Source organism: Papaver somniferum, unplaced genomic scaffold (assembly GCF_003573695.1).
Source record: "Papaver somniferum cultivar HN1 unplaced genomic scaffold, ASM357369v1 unplaced-scaffold_132, whole genome shotgun sequence".
NCBI classification, from domain to species: Eukaryota; Viridiplantae; Streptophyta; class Magnoliopsida; order Ranunculales; family Papaveraceae; genus Papaver; species Papaver somniferum.
In genome coordinates, this window is record NW_020622381.1 from 22,981,810 (window position 1) to 23,002,231 (window position 20,422).

The window sequence follows — 20,422 nt, forward strand, 5'->3', positions numbered from 1 at the left end:
ACTTAACTGTATAGAAAGTATGATGTTTCAGTTAACTACCAATAGTACTGATACATGTAATGTAATGAACTACTGATTAATTTCAAAGGTCGGTATAATTTTTCAAAAGTTAAGAGGATTTCTTAATCTCCAACCCTTTAAACAATATGTAATTTGGTGAATAATTTGGTTCCGATTGTTAATCTACTAAATGATTGCTTCAAAAAAAAATTATATGATAATTAGTGTTTTCATGGTACACTGCAGTTGTTAATTGAGATCCCTTCTTGGACGGGTGCGGGCCTCCGCCCAACTGAGGATCGATTCCATCGTACATGGTTCGAAGCACGGGTTAAATACTAAAAAAAATTAAATTAATTATGTATTTATAGCTTAAAATATTTTAGTTTATTTGTAAAATTGATTATTATTTTATTATATTGCATGAAATTAGTTTTCAAAACCATGTCAGATATTCAAATCATAATAATATTATATATTTGATTATTATAAAGTTTTAACTGTTAATTGTCAATCTATTGGATAATAATTCTATAAGCTTATTAGAACGGGTGCGGGGCCTCAGTGAACATGAACTGACGATGTAAAAAATTCCAACAGTCCTGGTGCGTAGCACGGGTTTCAAGCTAGTTACATTATGTATTACTTGTAATTATTGATGAAAAAAACTTTTATTGCTAGGCTAAACTTAAATATATGGTACATTAATGTCTTATATCATAGTAGGCATGCATGTCAACTTTTATGTTTGTATTACTTGATACTATTTATGAATAGAAGTTTGATAATTAAGCTAAAGTTGATTATACGATATACATTAATGTGTTAAAAAGGAAAATGTTAAACTCATTAACTTACTTTTGAGTTTTATGCTATATTGTTTACAAATTTGTTCAAATATATATATATTACATATAATAACCGATGGGTACCCGACACATGGGGATACCTGTGTATTTTACTGCATCCGGTTTATCAAAATCAATGAGCAGATTCGGAACCGTTAAAAGCATAAACCAAATTTAATAACCGATTCAGGCTCTAGTTCATGTGGTACCTACCGAAACTAGAATCAATGACAATCCTAATTTTATCAATTGGATATTAATTCGCGAATGAAAATCGAAATCCTGGATATGCAAATATTAAATTATTATAAGAATATGTGGAGAGTCTTGTTGCATATCTAAGATATGGATTCAAATTCCACCCATTTTGATGTTTTACTTATTGCTATCAAGATTTATGTTTTTAAAATTCAACATACCCATCCAATTAGACCCAAATATGCTCATAAAAGTAAAGGAACATCATGCTCGCATTTGAAAAGAAACTTAATGATTACAAAAAGGTTTTAGAGTTCCCACCTGATTTGATGACAAGCCACTACCTTGTATTCCTAAATCCACTGGTTCTTCCATTGAATCGATCGTTGTTAATAAAGACTAATTGTATTACATTGCATGGTGGTGTGTGTTGAAGTTGTGGAATCAAAAAATAGATTCATCGTACAAAAATTTGATTCAACTAGTTGGGAATGGTCCTCAACCACTGTGGAGGCCCCTAAAGATGTCACAATTAGGTTTCCTAATGTTCTCATTCCATCAAAAATTGTTGAGGACAAGAAAGGAATATTTTTCTGGTTGGTCAATGGTTATCAATTGATAGCATATAACAAAGGAGTTGATTGCCAACTGTTAGAGCTTCCTAGCAATGGGGAAACCAATATTCATCTGCAAAGTTGTGGCAATGAGGTTGTTTACCTCGAAATTTGCAGAAGAAAAAGGGTAATCAGGATTTGGCGGCTAGAGAAGAGTAGAGATTGGAACACCAAAATTGGTGGCAAATATAGCCGAAAGGAGATGTAGAAGGATATTGAGAGGTACAAAGAACTGAATAGCTAGAGAGAGTTAACAGATGGTAGAATCAGCGAAAGAGAGATAAAAGGAGGAAACAATTGAAGTTTTATAATCAAAAGTCATATTTCTTTCGTTGATGGGCATATGTTTCGGTACTGAATAAAGTTTGTTTTAAATGACATGAATACAAAAGATGTAAGTTTAAGACCACAACTAATTCAACTTTCCTGAACAAGTTTTTTGTCTAATTGTTACCGTGTTTATCTGAGAAAGTCATGTTGAGTATGAAAATGGATATACCATAGTCGGCATACCTGCCAACTTTTCAACTAATTCAACTTTCCTGAACAAGTTTTTTGTCTAATTGCTTCCGTGTTTATCTGAAAAAGTCATGTTGAGTACGAAAATGGATACATCATAGTCGGCATACCTGCCAACTTTTTGTGTTTATATTACATTATGTATTGCTTGTAACTATTGATGAAAAAACTTTTATAGTTAAGCTAAACTTAAATATATGATACATTAATGTCTTATATCATAGTAAGCATGCATGTCAATTTTTATGTTTGTATTACTTGATACTATTGATGGAAAGAAGTTTGATAATTAAGCTAAAGTTGATTATACGATATACATTAATGTGTTAAAAAGGAAAATGTTGAACTCATTAACTTACTTTTGAGTTTGATGCCATATTATTTACAAATTTGTTTAAATATTTTTTACATATAATAACCGATGGGTACCTGACATTGTATTTTACTACATCAGGCTTATCAAAATCAATGAGCGGATTCGAAACCGTTAAAAGCATAAACCAAATTTAATAACCGATTTAGGCTCTAATTCATGTGGTACCTACCGAAACTAGAATCATTAACAGTCCTAATTTTATCAATTGGATATTAATTCGCGAATGAAAATCGGAATCCCGAATATGCAAATTCTAAATTATTATAAGAATATGTGGAGAGTCTTGTTGTATATCTAAGATATGGATTCAAATTCCGCCCATTTTGATGTTTTACTTATTGCTATCAAGATGTATGTTTTTTCAAATTATATTTTCAAGGACTCATATCAATTGTTTCCACCCATTTTGATGTTCATTGCTTCACATATCTAGGTCATATTAAACTCATATATGCTAATATGCAAACACCTACGTAACTTCAGGTCCCTTTATACCTTATGTCTCTGCTTCTCAGGTTCCCTATATGTTTTCATTTTCGAAGTAGCTTCTTTACATTTTTTTTTTCATGTATGGAAAAAAAATATTCTTGATTTTTTTATTTTACCGCCGACCATTTGGGTCCCTTCAAATATATGGTATTCATAAGTTTTCAGTTGTGTCATTATTTTATTTTTGTCATTTGTATTGTAACACCAATTAATAGTAGTCTCAAGAAAATAGTTTGTAACTTTCCTTGGTGTGTGAGATATCTTGTGGGGTGCACTTGCATTTTGCGTGCTAACATCGAGTCAATTGGTAGGTCCCGCTTTGAAAATAGGCACTAGGTCGAACTCACAAGTTTTGTTATCTCGAACTTGTTCAATGTAAGTTGTACTTATATCTTGCTTTATAGTACACTAAAGTCAAGTCTCAGACTAGGATTAGAGTATGGTAATCGAGTATAAGACATTTTCAGAGCATTGCTTGGCTGAACCCACCAAGCGTTGGTATGTCAGGTTGGGTTGGCATATTTTAGTTCCAAAACTCGAGTCGCTTGATTAGATTACTAGAGTCAACTTCGTTAGGTTAGACTAGGAAGTCTAGAAATGTTAAGACGAACACATGTTACTCTGAAGAACCTGAAGACGCATCGACATCAATGAATACATCATCCTTCTGTTCGAGGTTAGTAATACAAGACTTGACTTGTTTCCGTTTCTATCTATATTGCTTTCAAGTTGTTTATATTGAAAACATAACATGCGAAGTTATATATATATATATGAATCTCTAATATTAGTGACTTGATTATTTCATTATGATCAAAGTGTCAAGAAAGAATATACAAGTTGTATTATAACTTTCGAATATTAAATTATGAAGTATAACGTCTATCTTTTGAACTTTGTAATTGCGATATAAACACCATCTTTGTAAGTTGTTACTAGATTATGTATTGAAATTTAGGTTGATTCCACGCCCAGAAAACTATGTTTAACCACATGAGTTTAAGGAAGTAAACTTGCAAAACTTGTTTTCGTAGTTGAAAGGAATCAAGGGAATTTGGTGGTCCGATTTTTATTGGGGATATATAGCAGGATCCGTCCCTGGCTTGGGGATCTATAACAGGACTGATTCCTATTGGGGATCTCTTGCAGGATGGGTCCCTAATAACAAAATGTATTTCCAGTTTCATATACACTTTAGGGTTTGTGTGAATATTAGAATATGATTTTCTATTTAGAAAATTTAAGGTGTCGACATAGTGATTAATTTGAACATGTGACAAAATCTTATTTATTTATTGTTCAAAGATATTCCTTAATACTCAAGGTGAGATCCCAAACCGAAATATTTGAGAATCTTTATTATGGTTTTCGAATATGTCTTTACTTTCCCAGTAAGTAAAATATATCTCTGGAGAATATACTAGTAAAGTACACCTGTATGCTAGCTAATATTGAGTTGTCATCCATGAGAGGTTCGGTATATTAGTTGGAATTCGACACCACCAAGAATTGATATTTATTGCATGTCTTTTGATATTTTCGGTTACGGAAATTACTTGGTTTCCAAGTTACCATGGTCTATAAATAGTGAAGTTTGTTCTTCTTACAAACTTATCCCGACACACACACTTCATTTTGTAGTCAGTGTGATAGCCGACTGTTAGTATTATTCGTAGTACTATCTTGAAGAGGAAAGTAACCTAATTATGCGAAATCTCTTACATCCGCTTTGTAAAGACTTTTGGGATCAAGAAGCGTCTAGAAATACCGTTGGTGGGAAACTAGAATCTTATTATTTTTTTAGTTTACAGTTATTGATTTCATTGACTAACGATAGTTGAACCTTGATAATCACTAGTCTTTTTATTTCGTTATCCTTCTCTTATAATATAAGGTCACTCGAACTAGATCAAGGATCGACAAAATTTAGATTTGTTTTTAGACCTGAAGATAGGCTTGGGACCATCCATTGTTAAAATACTCTGTTCTGAGCGTTATTATTTATAGAGAAATCTATTTATTTGTGCAGGTACATTGAAGACCAAAGATTTGAAGACAAGAAGATTTTCATATTGGTTTCCGATCTTTATGGCATACTTTGTGCACACTTGATTGGCTGGGATCCGACATCACTTGTTTATCTCTATAGACATCTTATAGCTTGTCATAGAGATCGACAATTTATCACTTGGTGGTTCTCATTAGGATCTGAATCTGATAGATTATAAACTAAGATTTGATTATCTCGATAATCTAAATCTTGGTTAATCTGAACCGATAAGAAGAAGGTTATTAGTTTAAACGGAGGAGCCTTTGTATAACTCAACAATACATACCTGATTTAGTTTTTGAAATTGATAGAGAGGATACCGAATATAGATTAGTCCTTTACTATTTCAGAATACGATCTAAAGAAATTGAATGATATAAGTCTTCACAGCGGCTGAAGCAACTTAAGATAGTGGACTCTATCTTAGGATTCACGTGTATTGACCAGATTGGTAGTAGGCGCACGGATACTGAAGTAACTGTGTAGGTAACTTGGGGTTAGTTTGCTTGGTCTCAACTATATGAAGTTGGTAATAGTCTTTTTATAGCGTCTTAATTTTGGAGTATTCAAAACTGGACTAGGTCCCGAGTTTTTTTTTTTTTTTTTGTATTTGCGGTTTTCTCGTTAATAAAATCTTGTATCGTGTTATTTACTTTACTTCCGCATTCTTTAGCTTGTATTTGTAATTAAATTATATACATTTGTATGTTAATCAAACACTTGGTTTGATCCCATAGTTGGTACGGTCCAAACTTATATTATATACCAAGTGTATATCTTGTGGTTGCGATCTTCTTGACAATACCTGTCTATATTAGATCACGCAAGGTGTGTCTTGAATTGATTGAAATTGAAAAGATTGTGGTGTACTTGGTACCCTCGTCATTTCAATTGGTATCACAACATGCAAACATAAAAATATATAACAATCCGTGTTTGGTGTGATCCAGCTTATAAGACAATGAATTCAGGTTCTCATGAATCGAGTTAAGTTAACGTACTACCAAGATTTTATGGTACCAACTATATGTGGTGGAAATCTTTTATGGAGTTATTTCATCAATTATGCGATTTTAATACCCGGACTTTAGTCTTGGTATCAATTTTCCGAAGGTGGGAAATTCGGAAACTGAGTTGAAAAGCTTAACTACGTATTCTAGTGAAGAAAAGGCTATCGCCAAGCAGAATTTCAAATGATTTAAATGTTATCATACACGCAGTCAGCTGAGATCTTCACCACCATGTCTATATATACATGTGAAACTTCTAAAGCACCGTGGGATAATCTTAAGGTTGAATTTAAAGATAATTCTTCGAAAAAATAAGCTAAACTTCAAACTCTTACTTCTGACTGAGAAAACCTTCATATGGATGATAACGATACTTTTGAAGAGTTTCATGTTAAACTCACCGAGATTATCAATGTTTCGTTCTCTCTTGGAAATACTATTTCTGAAAATGATATAGTATGCAAGATTCTCAGATCGTTACCATCTAGATACGACTAAGAAAAATGCCATCATTGAAGCCAATGATCTTTCATCCTTATCAAGGAGTACACTTTTTTGGAAACTAAAGATCTTTGATAGTGAGTTTTTGTCTAACAAAGAAAAAGACGCAAGCACGGCATTCAAAGCCATTTCATGCACAATAACCTCAAGTTCTAAAAACTCCAACAATCAAGTGGCTCTAGATGATGAACATGAAGCAAATCACCTCATCATTTATCTCATAACTCAACAGTTCAAAAAACTACCGAGACATCGGAAGAGGGATCGTCCTATAACCCCTAGGAATTAACAACCTGTCACCAAATGGGAGGATACATGGAATGACGATGCTGATATTCCGTAATACTACAGGTGTCAAAGCTTTGGTCATATTTCTCCAGACTGTTCTACTAAGGATACTCGTTGGAAGAAAAATGCATACACTGCAACTCTTGATAATTCTCCTGATGAGAACCATCGAGATTGTAAGACAGAATATGTTGCAACCATTACCAAAAATTACTACCTTGATGCATGGTCAACATCAAATACACATGATAAGTTCATTATTGAAAGGTTTTCAAAGAAAAAAAAATGCTTTGTCAAGATACAAAAATTCAGTCCTTGGAATATGAACTTGAATCACTAAAATCCTTACTCGATCAAATAAGTTTTTAAGTTATCTAAGTGCCAAGAAAGAGTTGAATAAAAGACTTGAAAAACCAAAACTTTCTCTAAACTCTGAGAAGAAGCGTGTGTCTAAACTTATCAATAATCTTGATAATTGTCATGATGAAATTAGGATACTAAAAGCAGTAAATTCCAATCTAATGAATGCTCATGACCACTTCTCTAAACCAACCCATGTCTTATGCAAATTTGAGAGACATTTAAGGAAAAGGTTTGGTGGTCTTCTTAAAACTTAGATACATTCTCTGATTATATCTGCACCTTGTTTTTAATGCAAACAATGGGGACATCATAAGAATCAGTGTGAATACATGTTCCAAAAACGCAGACACAATCCAAAAAGGAGTTCACAAAATCCATGACTGGTGCTCGAGAATCATTTCTTTGTAGCTCTCATGAAACATGAATACTTTATACTCTGTAGTGTTGGTTTTCGTCTGTATATGCTTGTAAATTAGTGGATGCCAGTGTTTTTTTTTACTACAGCTTTTAGAGTTTCGTAAGGCAATCTATTTCCCCATTCATGGAGTACCAAGCAGTTGTTGTGATGTGCATGCATGAGATTTTTCATTCTTTCCCTCAGCTGGAAAATGTGAGTATCTTGGGAGTAGCTTTTTGGTTTCGATTTTGATTCTTTCCGTCCACACTTGATGCATGCTATCTCATAAATCCTCTACGCAGTGCGCATGTATTCAAAAATATCTAAAACAAGGAGTCTGATGTTCATATCCGTAGCCTACAAGGATGTCTATTCAATATTCCTATACTTCCCACTGCCGTTTTTGTAGTATCCCAAAATCTCATCGCTCCTCTTTTTTCTTTTTCTTTTTAAACTATATATATAAATAACCAACTCAGTAAATAAAGTCCTTCACTCTGAAGACTCCGAATCGATCGAAAAAGCTTCTTCAATTCTGAATCTCTGAATTTAGGGTAGAATAATGGCGCCCCCAGAAGGTGGGCAAGTAGCAGCAGTAGCAGGAGGAGAAGGAGGAGCACCACCTCAAAGACAGCAGGGAGGGTTTGGAACATCAATAACTGGAATCATAAGAATCGCTGTGTTTTGGTATTTTGCTTCCAAGTTCTTCTCTCCCGCTGTTAAGAAATCCAATGAACCCATTGTTCAGATCTCAAATCTCTTCAATAAAGGAGAAACCCTGGTAAATAAACAAATTTTATCGAATTCGATTTGATATTAGTTTTTTTTATTTTTATGTTATTGATGATTGAATATTGATTGGGATTTTTTATTTTGATGTGATCAGGATATGTGGGTTTATCTATCTGAACATGAAAAGTTTAATGAATTTGGTAATGAAGAATTACTCACTTGGCATGAAACAAATATACCTTATGCTGTTTGGGGATCAGAAAGCACTAGAACTTTATCACTTACTTATCATCCTTCTCAGGTATTGTTTTCTTCATGCCCTAGATTTTATTTATTTGATTATGTGATTTGATTTTGGAGCGGCTACTTGCTTGTTTTTCTGATTTCTTATTAAAATACTTTTTGTGTAATTGTTCCAGGCAGTGCAGAACAATGGGAGTGTATATGCTCATGTTTACTTTGCCCGTTCTGGTTATTCACCAGATCCTACTGATCCTGAATGCCAGCCATTGGCTGCGTTTGGGAGAACACATCGTAGGTGTCATGTCTTTGGGTTTTCTCTAGATAAAGAAATGATTCTGTCTTAATTTTGTATTGATGCAAATCCCTTTTTGATTCAGCTCTTGTGAAGTACTTGCCCAAGTCTAAAAAGAGTAAAAAGAGGAGCTTGTTAGGAGCGGAAGAGGAGGGCAAACAAGTGTCTGAGGTTTGTTATTGACTTGAATGAATATGTTTTCCTGTAACTATCACAGATTTAGATGACAGCTCCTTATTTTCAATCTTCGTGGAGGTTTTACCTGTCCAGGGTTTCTTAATACTTGTCACCAAAGAGAAAGAAAAGTATGGGTTGGATAACTATTAGGGGCCATTACCCTCTCTTTCTTATATTAGTATCCAAGAACTACCTAATTGTCAATGATCACTTTCTGATTTTTTTTAGAAATAACTAAAAAGTGAGCTCAGCTAAAGATAGAGCAACACCCCAGTATAACATGGTTCCGGGTTTGATCTGTTGGTAATGAGAATGTAGTGTTAGAAGTATTCTAAAGAAGAAAGTCAAAAATACATGTCAGAATCTTCAAGTTAAATTTGTTTGATCCCTTTGTCGGCGATGAACTTTTATAACCAATCATTTTTTCTCTTAATAATACGAGTATATATTTGTGCGATCATCCTCTCCTATCGGGAATTCTGAATCGCAAAATGTCTTAATCCCTTTTTTTTCAGCAAAATGTTTTAATCTTCTAAAGTTACCAATATTCAAAATGTTCTAACAGCAAAGTGATGTCGGAGATAGCATTACGAGCTAACCCTTGAACCCATATCCGAAACCACAGACTTCTCTGTAACTTCTGTTGATTTTTTTATTTTTTTTTGGGGGTATTGGTTTTACAAAAGAACAACTGGATTTTAACTTTTCTCTTCCTTGTCGTTGACAATGGAGAATGCATGGAAAATGGGGTAGTGTGCTCTTACTCATCCATATCATAATGACATTGTGTTGTGTTTGTTGTTTTTTCTCTTGGTTTATGTAAAAATTTGCTGTTTCAGGAGACTGATGAAAGTCAGATTGACGCTGAAGACACTGGCCCTACAGAATGGATATCTTACTGGAAGCCAAATATTACAATTAATCTGGTCGACGATTTTACACGGTAATTACTTATTTGCTAATAATGTTGTTTATTCCTTATTCCCCACTTAGATGCTTAACTATCTAATGGCAATAACATGGGTTTTCAGAAATTACTCTACACATGATATGTTTTTTATGGAGTTTTATACTTGACTTTTGTTTTTCTACTAAAATTAAATAACATGTAAATAATTTGTAATTTTGCACCTCTATCAAAGCTTTTTCTTTTTATAAGATACCAAGTAAAGATAAACATATATGTTACAATGAAATTTAAATGATCTTCACGTGGTATATATAATGTGTGCGTAATTGTTTCTGTTTTCTGCACCCCCTATTTACTGACTAATTGATGCTGCTTCTGAATCCTGAAAACTTTCTGCAGGTACACCCAGAACGCTGCTCCACCTAATGTTGCTCCATGTATCCTTGGTCTAAATACTTAGATTTCAGAGTTATAGTTATTCATTCATAGATGTTCTAACCAACTGCTATATTGCTTTCTATTCTGAGTGAATCGTATTTTAATTCTGAAGTTATGATGTAGTTAGTATTTTCTTAACTTAAGTAATCAGACTTGAATATTGAGCCTACGACGGGGAGTTATTATCCAACAATTTACTTCAATGAGTTTTGGTTACTTAGAGACAAGTACATAGCAATTAACGAGACAGTGACAGAAGTACCACTACATTTGGAAGTGGGTCCCATAAGCATGACCAAGTGGCAGTTATTCATGCAAGTTGATCAATCATTCCAGATCCACCGTAGTTACGGAAGCATGGTCGAAGGCGAGGGTGATGAACTTAAGGTACAACACCCTACATTTTCCTTATAAAATATTATTTCAATACAGCAGTACTCATTAGCTCTGAAAGCTATCACATCTCACTTGGAACTGAAAAAAGAAAGTTAAATGACTTATAATGTGGCTGATTGCACTTGAATCTTTTATGAAGTACTTATTATAGCTTAGGATGCAACTTTTGAAAGTTACTTCTTTCAACTGACAACTGACAAACTGAAAAGAAATTCATCTAGTTAATTTAGTAAATGATGGCTTGGACTAAAGCTAATGAAAGAGCTGCCTGCTATTCTTTCAAGTGTTTTTGTTGTACTCATCTTGAACTGCTTGGGATAGTTGCGTGAGTGCTTTCTGTCTTTTGGCATTAGACCCCAGTTAATGAATCCACAAGTATTTGCCACCTCAGATATGTGGGGTCCTTTTACACACTTAAGGGAACCTTTTTTTGGTTCCATTTTTAGGTTTCACATCTTGAAAAATTAGTGAAAGATCCGTTTTTAGGTTTCAAAAGTTCAAGCATTATGCTTCACAAAAGTCATCATGGTTCCATTTTTCAGCATTATGCTTCACATCAGATTATAAACTATGTTTCAAGTTTAGCTTGTTTACATTTTATTCTCTGCCGATTCTTGTGAAGCATAATGCTTGGATGAGTCATATCTTCATCATCAACTTTCTAATACTGCCATTCACTGATTTGAATGTCACTTGCATATCTTATTCATTTTCAAAAGTTCCTGGATTTCCTGTTGGGGAGAAGTTCAGGTATTTATTGTTGCCCGAGCACGTATCAGGCAACTAGTTGTCATGGTTTTTACTTACTTTGCTGTTTTGATATTTTTCTTTCTCCAGAGGGTATTTTTGGAAGGAAATCCTGTCCTCTTGCTGATCACGATGTGTGTTTCGTTACTTCATTCGGTTTTTGATTTCTTGGCGTTCAAAAATGGTAATTACATGTCATAACTCGATATAGTTTTGATAATTTTCCTGTAAAAAATAAAATATTTGTTTCACGACATTTATATTTTTTATATAATTTTCATTCCAGATATCCAGTTTTGGAACAAAAACAAGTCCATGGAAGGGTTGTCGGCAAAGACAGTTGTTGTTAACTTTTTTTCCCAGTTGATCATATTCCTGTATCTTCTTGACAATGATACGTCCTGGATGATTCTTGCTAGTTCTGGTGTTGGTGTTTGCATCGAGTTTTGGAAAATTGGGAAAGCCATGCACGTAGAGGTATTTCTTGTGATACACATTGAATTTTTTGAATACACTAATCTTGAAGTCTTACTATTTATTTGATGCTTATAAATTGTTCCTAGTCCCAATGTCACACTTACAACTTTATACTCGATCTTTACTTAGTTGCATCTTTTTGAAATATAATCTTGCGAGGAGAATATTTCGTTCAAGTATTTCGTTGATATGCAGTTGTGAAGTCTGAACCATGGATCATGCTTATGAATTTAGTCTTTTAATAGGTGAAACATTTTAATTGTCTCTAGAAGTCCACCAATAAGAAATTATCATGGACTCTGTAATCATTATAAGAAATCACGTCTTGAAATAAATCTTAGACTTTCACCAATGCGAGCACAGTTGTGGTTGCTGTGAAGAAAGAACTTCAAGATTTCAAGATAAGATATAAGGTCTCAGATAGGATTTTTTTGTCCATAATTAACATTGTTGGATGTGTCTGATTTTACATAGTGAGAATGAAATGTTCGTTTCAGGGGATTTTTCTTTCAACTGTTGGTATATTTTGATTTTTCCCACCATTCCCGAGTATTCGTTGTGGTTGGAAAAGAGGTGCTTTCTAAACTTTACCTTTTCCCCAGGTTGATAGAAGTGGAAGAATACCAATGTTGAGATTTAAGGACAGGGATTCATATTCAGGAAACAAGACAAAGGAATATGATGACATGGCAATGAAATATCTATCATATCTTCTCTTCTTCCTCGTGATATGTTCTGCTATTTACTCACTCAAGTATGAGCAACACAGGAGCTGGTACTCATGGATCCTGGGTTCCCTCACAAGCTGTGTTTACATGTTTGGTATGATCATTTCCTCTCTACTTACTTTTTGTGTTTTTTTTTTCTCTTTCTTATTTTGCAAATACTTCAACATAATCTCAGAAAAATGAGCTGTGAGAACTGGGTTTGTACTGTATTGGAAGAGAAAACACGGAATACTTCGATGCTACTTGATTTAGAATCTTCCAAGAGGTTTGACATGACTTGAAATCGCCAAACCCATCAGAATTCATGCTGACACTCATTTGTTATTTAGGTTTAAGGTGGCCATATTTGTAAACTGATTTTGGTTGAGTGGAAAATCTGTGCTAGTCTCGACCCATTGTTATTATTTATTTTCTATTTGTTTTTTTTTTCTTTAGAAGGTTTTGTTAAGTTTGAAGATTATCTTTAATTCTCTTAACAGGTTTCATTATGATGTGTCCTCAACTCTTCATAAACTATAAGCTGAAGTCTGTTGCTCATCTCCCCTGGAGACAAATGACATACAAGTTCCTCAACACCATCATTGATGATCTCTTTGCCTTTGTCATAAAAATGCCATGGCTACACCGTCTTTCTGTTTTCCGAGATGGTAAGCTAAATAAGATTACTTTTAAGTTCTGGTTTATATATTTATACTCTTTCTTTTTATCCATGTTTTGTTTTCTGAACGGTAGATACACGAAGGCTGTATGGCTCACTTTAAGATTAATGTTATACTCGCAAATTGACCTTTCTTTTAATGCTGTTGCAGATCTTATCTTTTTGATCTACATTTACCAAAGATGGGTTTATCCAGTAGATAAAAAACGTGTGAACGAATTCGGTTTCGGTGGTGTGGATGATGGGCAGACAGCTGACGGCACTGCTGTTGTTACAGCAGAGAAGGAAGAAGAAAAGAAGACCAAATGAGCAATCTGTCGATAATTATTTTGAGTTCCAGCTAACTTTTAACTGTAAAATTGAAGTAGGATACTACTATACATATTCTTTGTTTATCAGGTTTTCTTTTTCCTACCTGACATGTTTGCGTGCATAAATCTCACTCTCCAGGAAGGATTGATGTGTTTTTAATAGGGGGGTTTTCTTGTCATCTCCGCCTTGTGGCAACATTTTTATGGCTAACTTACAGGATAGTACAGCTGGGAACTGTTACATATTTATTTTGTAGTTTATATAATTTTTTGGGTGAATTATTCTGTTCAAAAGATGATTAAAATAATGTGTTAATTCTTTTAGTCTAGATATTTTTAGACAATCACAAGTAGTGTGAGATTTTGTTGTAGCCAAACAGATTAGCTAGTACTTTCAGTTTTCCATCATATTATATATCTTCAGGAATAGAACTGACGCATCGGCTAAAAGCTTGTAAAGATGCCGTCCCCGACATGGAACCTTTACTATTAAGAGTTCACTGCAGCTTGTATCCGAGTCAGTGCAATCTGTTTATTTTCACAGTATGTAATGGACTGTTTTTGCAGTGTAATGGCTTGCTTGCAAATGTCAAGGCAAAGCTTCTGTTATATGAGGAAATTGTGCGTGGTTGTCAAACTACTCTGCAATTGGCAGCGTGTTGTGCTACTTCCGTTTTCATAAACGGATGTGCATTCCTGATATTCGTGGACTCTGGATTCATTCCCAACGCGAGCCCTCACCTTTACTTCCGCTTCCAACCGGTAAAGTCCCATTAGAGAACAAGATTGTTTTCAGAAGGTTTTTGTGAAAAATGTTAAAAAAGAGGAGGAGGCTGTGTATTTACTGTGACACAAACCAAAAGTGTGCTAAAATCTGAGCGAGAGTGAAGAAGAGTGAGATTTTGAGAGAGACGAGAATGGCACCAAGGAGCAACAGTTTACCAACCAAATCTCTATCCCTCTCATTTTTAGTCTTCTGTATTCTCCCAATTTCTCTATTCTTCCTCTTCTACTTATCCCACCAACAATCTTCACCATCACCTTCACTTACTTTTACCCACAAATTATCTCCAAATCAAAATAAATCCTCCTTCATCAAAGTATACATTGCAGATCTACCCAGATCACTAAACTACGGGTTATTAGATACATACTGGTCAATCAAATCCGATTCCAGAATCGGTAGTGAAATTGACAATGAATTACGCTCTGATTTTTCAAAAACAACAAATCATAAATACCTTCCTTACCCAGAAAACCCAATTATTAAACAATATAGTGCTGAGTATTGGATTTTAGGTGATTTAATGACACCTGCAGATTTAAGAGTGAATTCATTTGCTGAAAGAGTTTTTAATTCTGATGAAGCTGATGTTATTTTTGTTCCTTTCTTTGCTACTCTTAGTGCTGAGATTCAATTAATAGTTGAAAAAGGAGTGTTTAGAAAGAAAGTTGTTGGGAATGGTGATTATATGAGACAGAAAGAGGTGATGGACTTAATTAAAGGTTCTGATGCTTGGAAACGTTCTGGTGGTCGTGATCATGTTTTTGTTGTCACTGGTATGTTCTACTTCTTCTTCTTTTCAAGTGCTGTCTACTGAATAGTTTTAACCTCTATGAGAGTCATAACCTTTCCAACTGAGCTATCCCAACTAGGTTATGTTCTTTATTTGGAAACAGGGTTATCAGGGTATGTTAAAACTTAATTAAAGGACTACGTATAATTTCGTCATTGGGTTGTCAGGGTATGTTAAAACTTGAAGCATTCTCTCATTGACCCAGTAGCAATGTGGCATTTAGTCTAAATTTATTTTGAGACTATACTGAAGCTCTTACTTAGAGAAAAACTTTACTGGTAGACTATCCTTTCAATGCAGAAATGTTAGAATGCTCGCGCGCATGATGCTTTATTTGGTGTAAATGTCAGGCATTCAACCGAATGGGGGTTTCCCATCTAGTGGTGAATAGGGAATCCATGTGGGACATGTGCATGAAATTTGCATGCACCCTAGCAAAAATCGAATGAATGTTTGTGGTGATGTTATTATTTGTAAAAACACAAAGGACTAAGTAATTTTAGCAGCTTATGATGTAGTCTTTGGATTGTCAGGTTATGTTAAAAATTGAAGCATTCTTTGACAGACCCAGTAGCAATGTGGCATTTTAAAGCCGAGCTAGCACCTGCTATTCTCCTAGTTGTTGATTTTGGTGGATGGTATAAGGTGGGCTCGAAAGCTTTGAATGATAGTTCTTCAGAGATGATACAGCATACCCAAGTTTCACTACTGAAAGATGTAATTGTACCTTACACTCATTTACTCCCTCGGTTGCATCTATCAGAAAATCAGGGTCGCAAGACCCTTGTTTACTTTAAAGGAGCAAAGCACAGGCACAGGGTTAGTATCTCTACCTTCTAATGTGAAATGTTTTGGTTTGGTCATCTGAAGTCCACGGATCAGTAGTCTTATTCTGAAGTCCTCCCTTCACTTATTTAGAAAATAGCGATGTAATTAAATATGAACTTGTTTAAGAGGAAAGTCTCTTTAACTTTAACAATGGGCAAGATATAGAATTGAAAAATAATGTTGTTACCTAAATTATTCTTCTCTTCTAGGGTGGCTTAGTGCGTGAGAAATTGTGGGATTTGATGGTTAATGAGCCTGACGTGGTAATGGAAGAAGGTTTCCCAAATGCAACTGGTCGGGAACAGTCAATAAAAGGGATGCGGAGCTCCGAATTCTGTTTGCATCCAGCTGGGGATACACCCACTTCTTGTCGACTTTTTGATGCTATCCTCAGTCTTTGCATACCTGTTATTGTTAGTGACGATATCGAGCTCCCATTTGAAGGAATGGTTGATTATTCAGATTTTTCTGTTTTTGTGTCAGTTAACAATGCCTTGCAACCCAACTGGTTGGTGCAGTACCTGAGAAGCATCTCTAAAAGGCAAAAAGATACATTTCGACACAATATGGCTCAGATTCAACACATTTTTGAGTATGATAGTGGCCAACTAGGCGGTATTGGGCCAATTCCTCCAGATGGTGCAGTAAATCACATATGGAAAAAGGTTCATCAGAAACTTCCCATGATCAAAGAGGCAGTCAGCCGAGAAAAGAGAAAACCGCAAGGTGTGTTTGTTCCTCTTCGGTGCCACTGTACATGATTTTCTTTTGAAACTTCTTTATATGGTCTATTTTATTTTTGTATTGCAGAAGTTAAAGACAAATTCACATGCTTGTTGCATAAACACTGCCTGTTTTTACATTGATCTAATTGATTACAGTCAATTGTTTTTATGCTTTTCACGGTTGGGGTTATCTCTGATACACTTTAGTATCGCGTTCTTCTATCACTTCTTGTTAGTTGTTATGTTTGGACTCATTCCAGCCTGAGCTTGATGTTGGTTGCAATTTTTGGCAAATGATTAACCAACAAAACATATTTAGGATTTAAATTTCTTTCAAATCACATGACAAGAACAAAGGTGTACATGATGAGCGTCCTTTTCATGTTTTACCGATCCTATATAAAAGCATGTAGCTTACAGGTACATATATTCATGAGTAAATTTAATTCATCGTTGTAGTTTATATTAGAGCCATTTGTTGCATGTTGATTGGATAAGAATCAGCAGGTGGACCCATCCAAAGTCTTTCTGCAAGGATTGCATTGACAGCTTGTGTTGGATGGAAGGCATCCCAAAAGACATACTGATTTCTGTTTGGGCAAGGCATGGACCCAAGAAGGCAAGTTATGCGTCCACTGCCCTCAACTCCGCAACAACCATGGTCAACAGTGTTGAATCCTGTCAATCAATCAATAAAGTATCAATTTTGGCAGCATTAAACTCGTAAGTTATTTGAAGCTTTACCATGCTAGAAGTGATGCTATGATTTTATTGTACACCTCATAAGCGTTTGAGATTCACATGGTGATCCAACGACTTATTTAGGTGAGAATGAGATATCCTTGGCCGTGTAGATCATCCTCACAGAAGGTCACAGTATTCTAGAACTTTCAATCTCATCGGAAGTAGTTAGAATTTCAATCACAGTGCCTTTTAACTAACCTACGATGAGTTAGAGTGTTTTAAGAGATGTTGATTGTTCCCAAGAACTATGTTTGAGGATGTCATCTTTACAGTTGACCAGCCATTTGTGTCCGCATTGATACACTTGCATAGATAGTGTTTAAGCAGTAATAACAGGTTAAACTAAACTGTGGTACATGTAACTCTTATCCCAAACAAGTGAAATTCGGCAGGAAATGCTGTTAAATACAACAACACTGGTGTTGCTGAAGCAAAGAAAATAAAAAGTAAGAAAAAACATCAGAGTTACTAAATCTTACCATACATAGCAGGATTGTTGAGAATGTCACCCATTGCGCCGTAAGTATTGGCGTGTACAAATATAGATCCGGGATGGTTAGCGTTGAGTTGATCCACGAGTGCTCGGAGCCCTACGTTAAATGTTCCGAGTATCTGGTTTGCATGCTGAAAACACTGTCCCCTTGGTGCCTGACCAGAGGCTCTTTGGTTTGGAATGCATCCCAATGGGCCTATACCTGCTAGCAAGAACTTTCGTAGTCCTACACTGTACAAGGCCTGCATTGTTTTCCACAGCAATTACCATAAAGTCTAAAGTAGCAATTTTTTCTTTTTGAGAATGGAGGATCCAAAAACACTACTTCCCACAGGATTCGGGGCGGCGAGAATCATTTAAATGACATGTAAGTCCATTTTATTTCTGCTCAAGTTGGGTTTTTCTGATGGTAAAGTCATTGGATTCAGTTAGTGGTAAACCCGAAAAAATCTGCTCGTGCGCTACTCGAGCACTCTTTGATCTAGGAGCATTACGACTAACGATAGGGAAATATGTCTGCATTTAATCAATTCACTTATTAGGCAACTTTTTTACTTATATAGTATTTTAACAAAACTCATCACAACCATCTATATGTCCCATGGTTAGTTTTCATGATGCTAGATCAAATTGCTCCAGCAGACGTCAGCAAAAAAGAAAAATCAATATAAAGTGTACTCTCTAACTTCAAACAGTTGGCCAGACTGGTATATATCAGGGAAGATGCGCATCTAAGTGTTGCATCTTGCATGCATTTCGTGTCCAAAAAAAAGTGTTGGATGCATTTGAATATTCTTACCAGAATCTGGCGGGTGTAGTGGTTGAGGAGAAGGTTGGCAAAATCCTCAGGGCTGTAGTTAAAACTGGAAGGATACATAGAAGGCATAAGGAAGTTGTTGATGTAATCATTACTACCAAAGACCATAACAGCAATGGATTTGGCTAGGTATTGGGTCAGGTTCCTTCCGTTCCCCATTTGATTCCTTAGTTGATCCAATGTGCTCTGGAAGTTTAGTACTTGTGTGCCCAAACTAAACCTTTGTCCCTGCAAAACATTCACAAAATCCAATTTAGTTACCACAATACAATTACCATGGGTGAACCCAGTGTGATTAAACCAGTTTGCTTATATGTAAAGATGGTAACTGAGAAGGTATATGTGAATAGCATATGCGCTGCAACCTTAACAGTCTCAAAATTTGTACAAGTACGAGGCTATCAGCTTAATTACTACTTTTGACTAAAAAGAGAATATATTGCAAGTACATAATGTTGGCCAGTCTCATCAAGAATGCCTGCCGCTGCTGAAGCATAATTCACACCACCAAGTAATTTAGAACCCCTTGTGGTTGGATCAGCAAACGCTGGAATATAAGGTATTCCCAATTTATCCGCTGCAGAGGAAAATAACAGTTTTATTACCAAACAGAAATAAAATGCGACATATTTTTCACTGAAGCTTAATCTGGCGCATTAGACAAAAATAACTAGGCCATGACAACGAAAAGAAGTTAACAAGTACGATAACCAAAGGAATGAAATTACCTAGAATATCAATTATGGTCCTTCCATTGGAGAATCTCCCAGTAGGCCAACCATTAAAATCAATTCCATAAGGCATGTAATTAGCTCTAGCTATGGAACTCAAATAGTTGTTATTTCCATGATCAACTAACGAATCTCCAAACACAAACATTGCTGGTACCGTTGGTGCTCCAACAACAACTTCAATATTAGCAATACATTGGAGAAGAGTTAGGACGACAACAACAGTAACCGGTAACAGTCTATCAACATCTTTAATTGTTTTTGTTCTTCCCATATTGTATGATTAAATTAGTTCTTGAATTTAAGGATACTGTGTTTGATTTGTTGATGAATATAAAGAGGTATAAAGGTAATGAGATAGAGATGAAGATGATCGTAATGTTGTAGTTTTCTGTAACGGCTGGAAACAGATTATATGTCATCATTTCCATGAATTCATACTTTCTTTTTTGTGTTGGCTTTTTTCCTTGATTCCTTATTGCTTTTCGTTGGTTCTGTTACATTCCTCATCTTTCCGTTATACTTTCACAAATAAGTCCACAGTCGCAGGCCCACAATTTTGTGGGTGAAGTGCTAACTGATTCTTGGCGGATTATCATATGAATTGAATATCAAAACTCATTTTTTGTTGGAAATCTGTTTTAAGACTGCTAGAAATGGATAATTGATAGAGGGAAAGCCACTTTTACTGGGGTGTCTGCACAGATCTACTACTGGTTCATTCACTCACTCACCTCGTACTAAT

The 20,422-nt window shown here is 35.1% G+C and overlaps 3 protein-coding genes across 3 annotated transcripts; 2 read left to right on the forward strand and 1 right to left on the reverse strand.

Moving 5' to 3' along the window:
* The first annotated feature begins 8,103 nt into the window (after positions 1 to 8,103).
* On the forward strand, positions 8,104 to 14,067 carry LOC113333122 (cleft lip and palate transmembrane protein 1 homolog). Its single transcript, XM_026579615.1, has 12 exons — positions 8,104 to 8,434; positions 8,540 to 8,686; positions 8,805 to 8,919; positions 9,006 to 9,091; positions 9,937 to 10,040; positions 10,407 to 10,444; positions 10,597 to 10,832; positions 11,679 to 11,772; positions 11,875 to 12,065; positions 12,668 to 12,887; positions 13,273 to 13,440; positions 13,603 to 14,067. The coding sequence occupies exons 1-12, from the start codon at positions 8,216 to 8,218 to the stop codon at positions 13,758 to 13,760; spliced, it is 1,776 nt and encodes a 591-aa protein (XP_026435400.1). The 5' UTR covers positions 8,104 to 8,215; the 3' UTR covers positions 13,761 to 14,067.
* A 372-nt stretch (positions 14,068 to 14,439) lies between these two features.
* On the forward strand, positions 14,440 to 17,070 carry LOC113333090 (probable arabinosyltransferase ARAD1). The gene is made up of 3 exons (XM_026579578.1): positions 14,440 to 15,322; positions 15,905 to 16,158; positions 16,377 to 17,070. The coding sequence occupies exons 1-3, from the start codon at positions 14,680 to 14,682 to the stop codon at positions 16,926 to 16,928; spliced, it is 1,449 nt and encodes a 482-aa protein (XP_026435363.1). The 5' UTR covers positions 14,440 to 14,679; the 3' UTR covers positions 16,929 to 17,070.
* Positions 17,071 to 17,206: 136 nt separating this feature from the next.
* Positions 17,207 to 20,333, reverse strand: LOC113333091 (GDSL esterase/lipase At1g71250-like). The gene is made up of 5 exons (XM_026579580.1): positions 19,675 to 20,333; positions 19,396 to 19,523; positions 18,929 to 19,174; positions 18,116 to 18,371; positions 17,207 to 17,570 (listed from the first exon to the last, which is right to left on the reverse strand). Exons 1-5 carry the CDS (start codon positions 19,949 to 19,951, stop codon positions 17,353 to 17,355), a joined length of 1,125 nt encoding a protein of 374 aa, XP_026435365.1. The 5' UTR covers positions 19,952 to 20,333; the 3' UTR covers positions 17,207 to 17,352.
* Between the last annotated feature and the right edge of the window lie 89 nt (positions 20,334 to 20,422).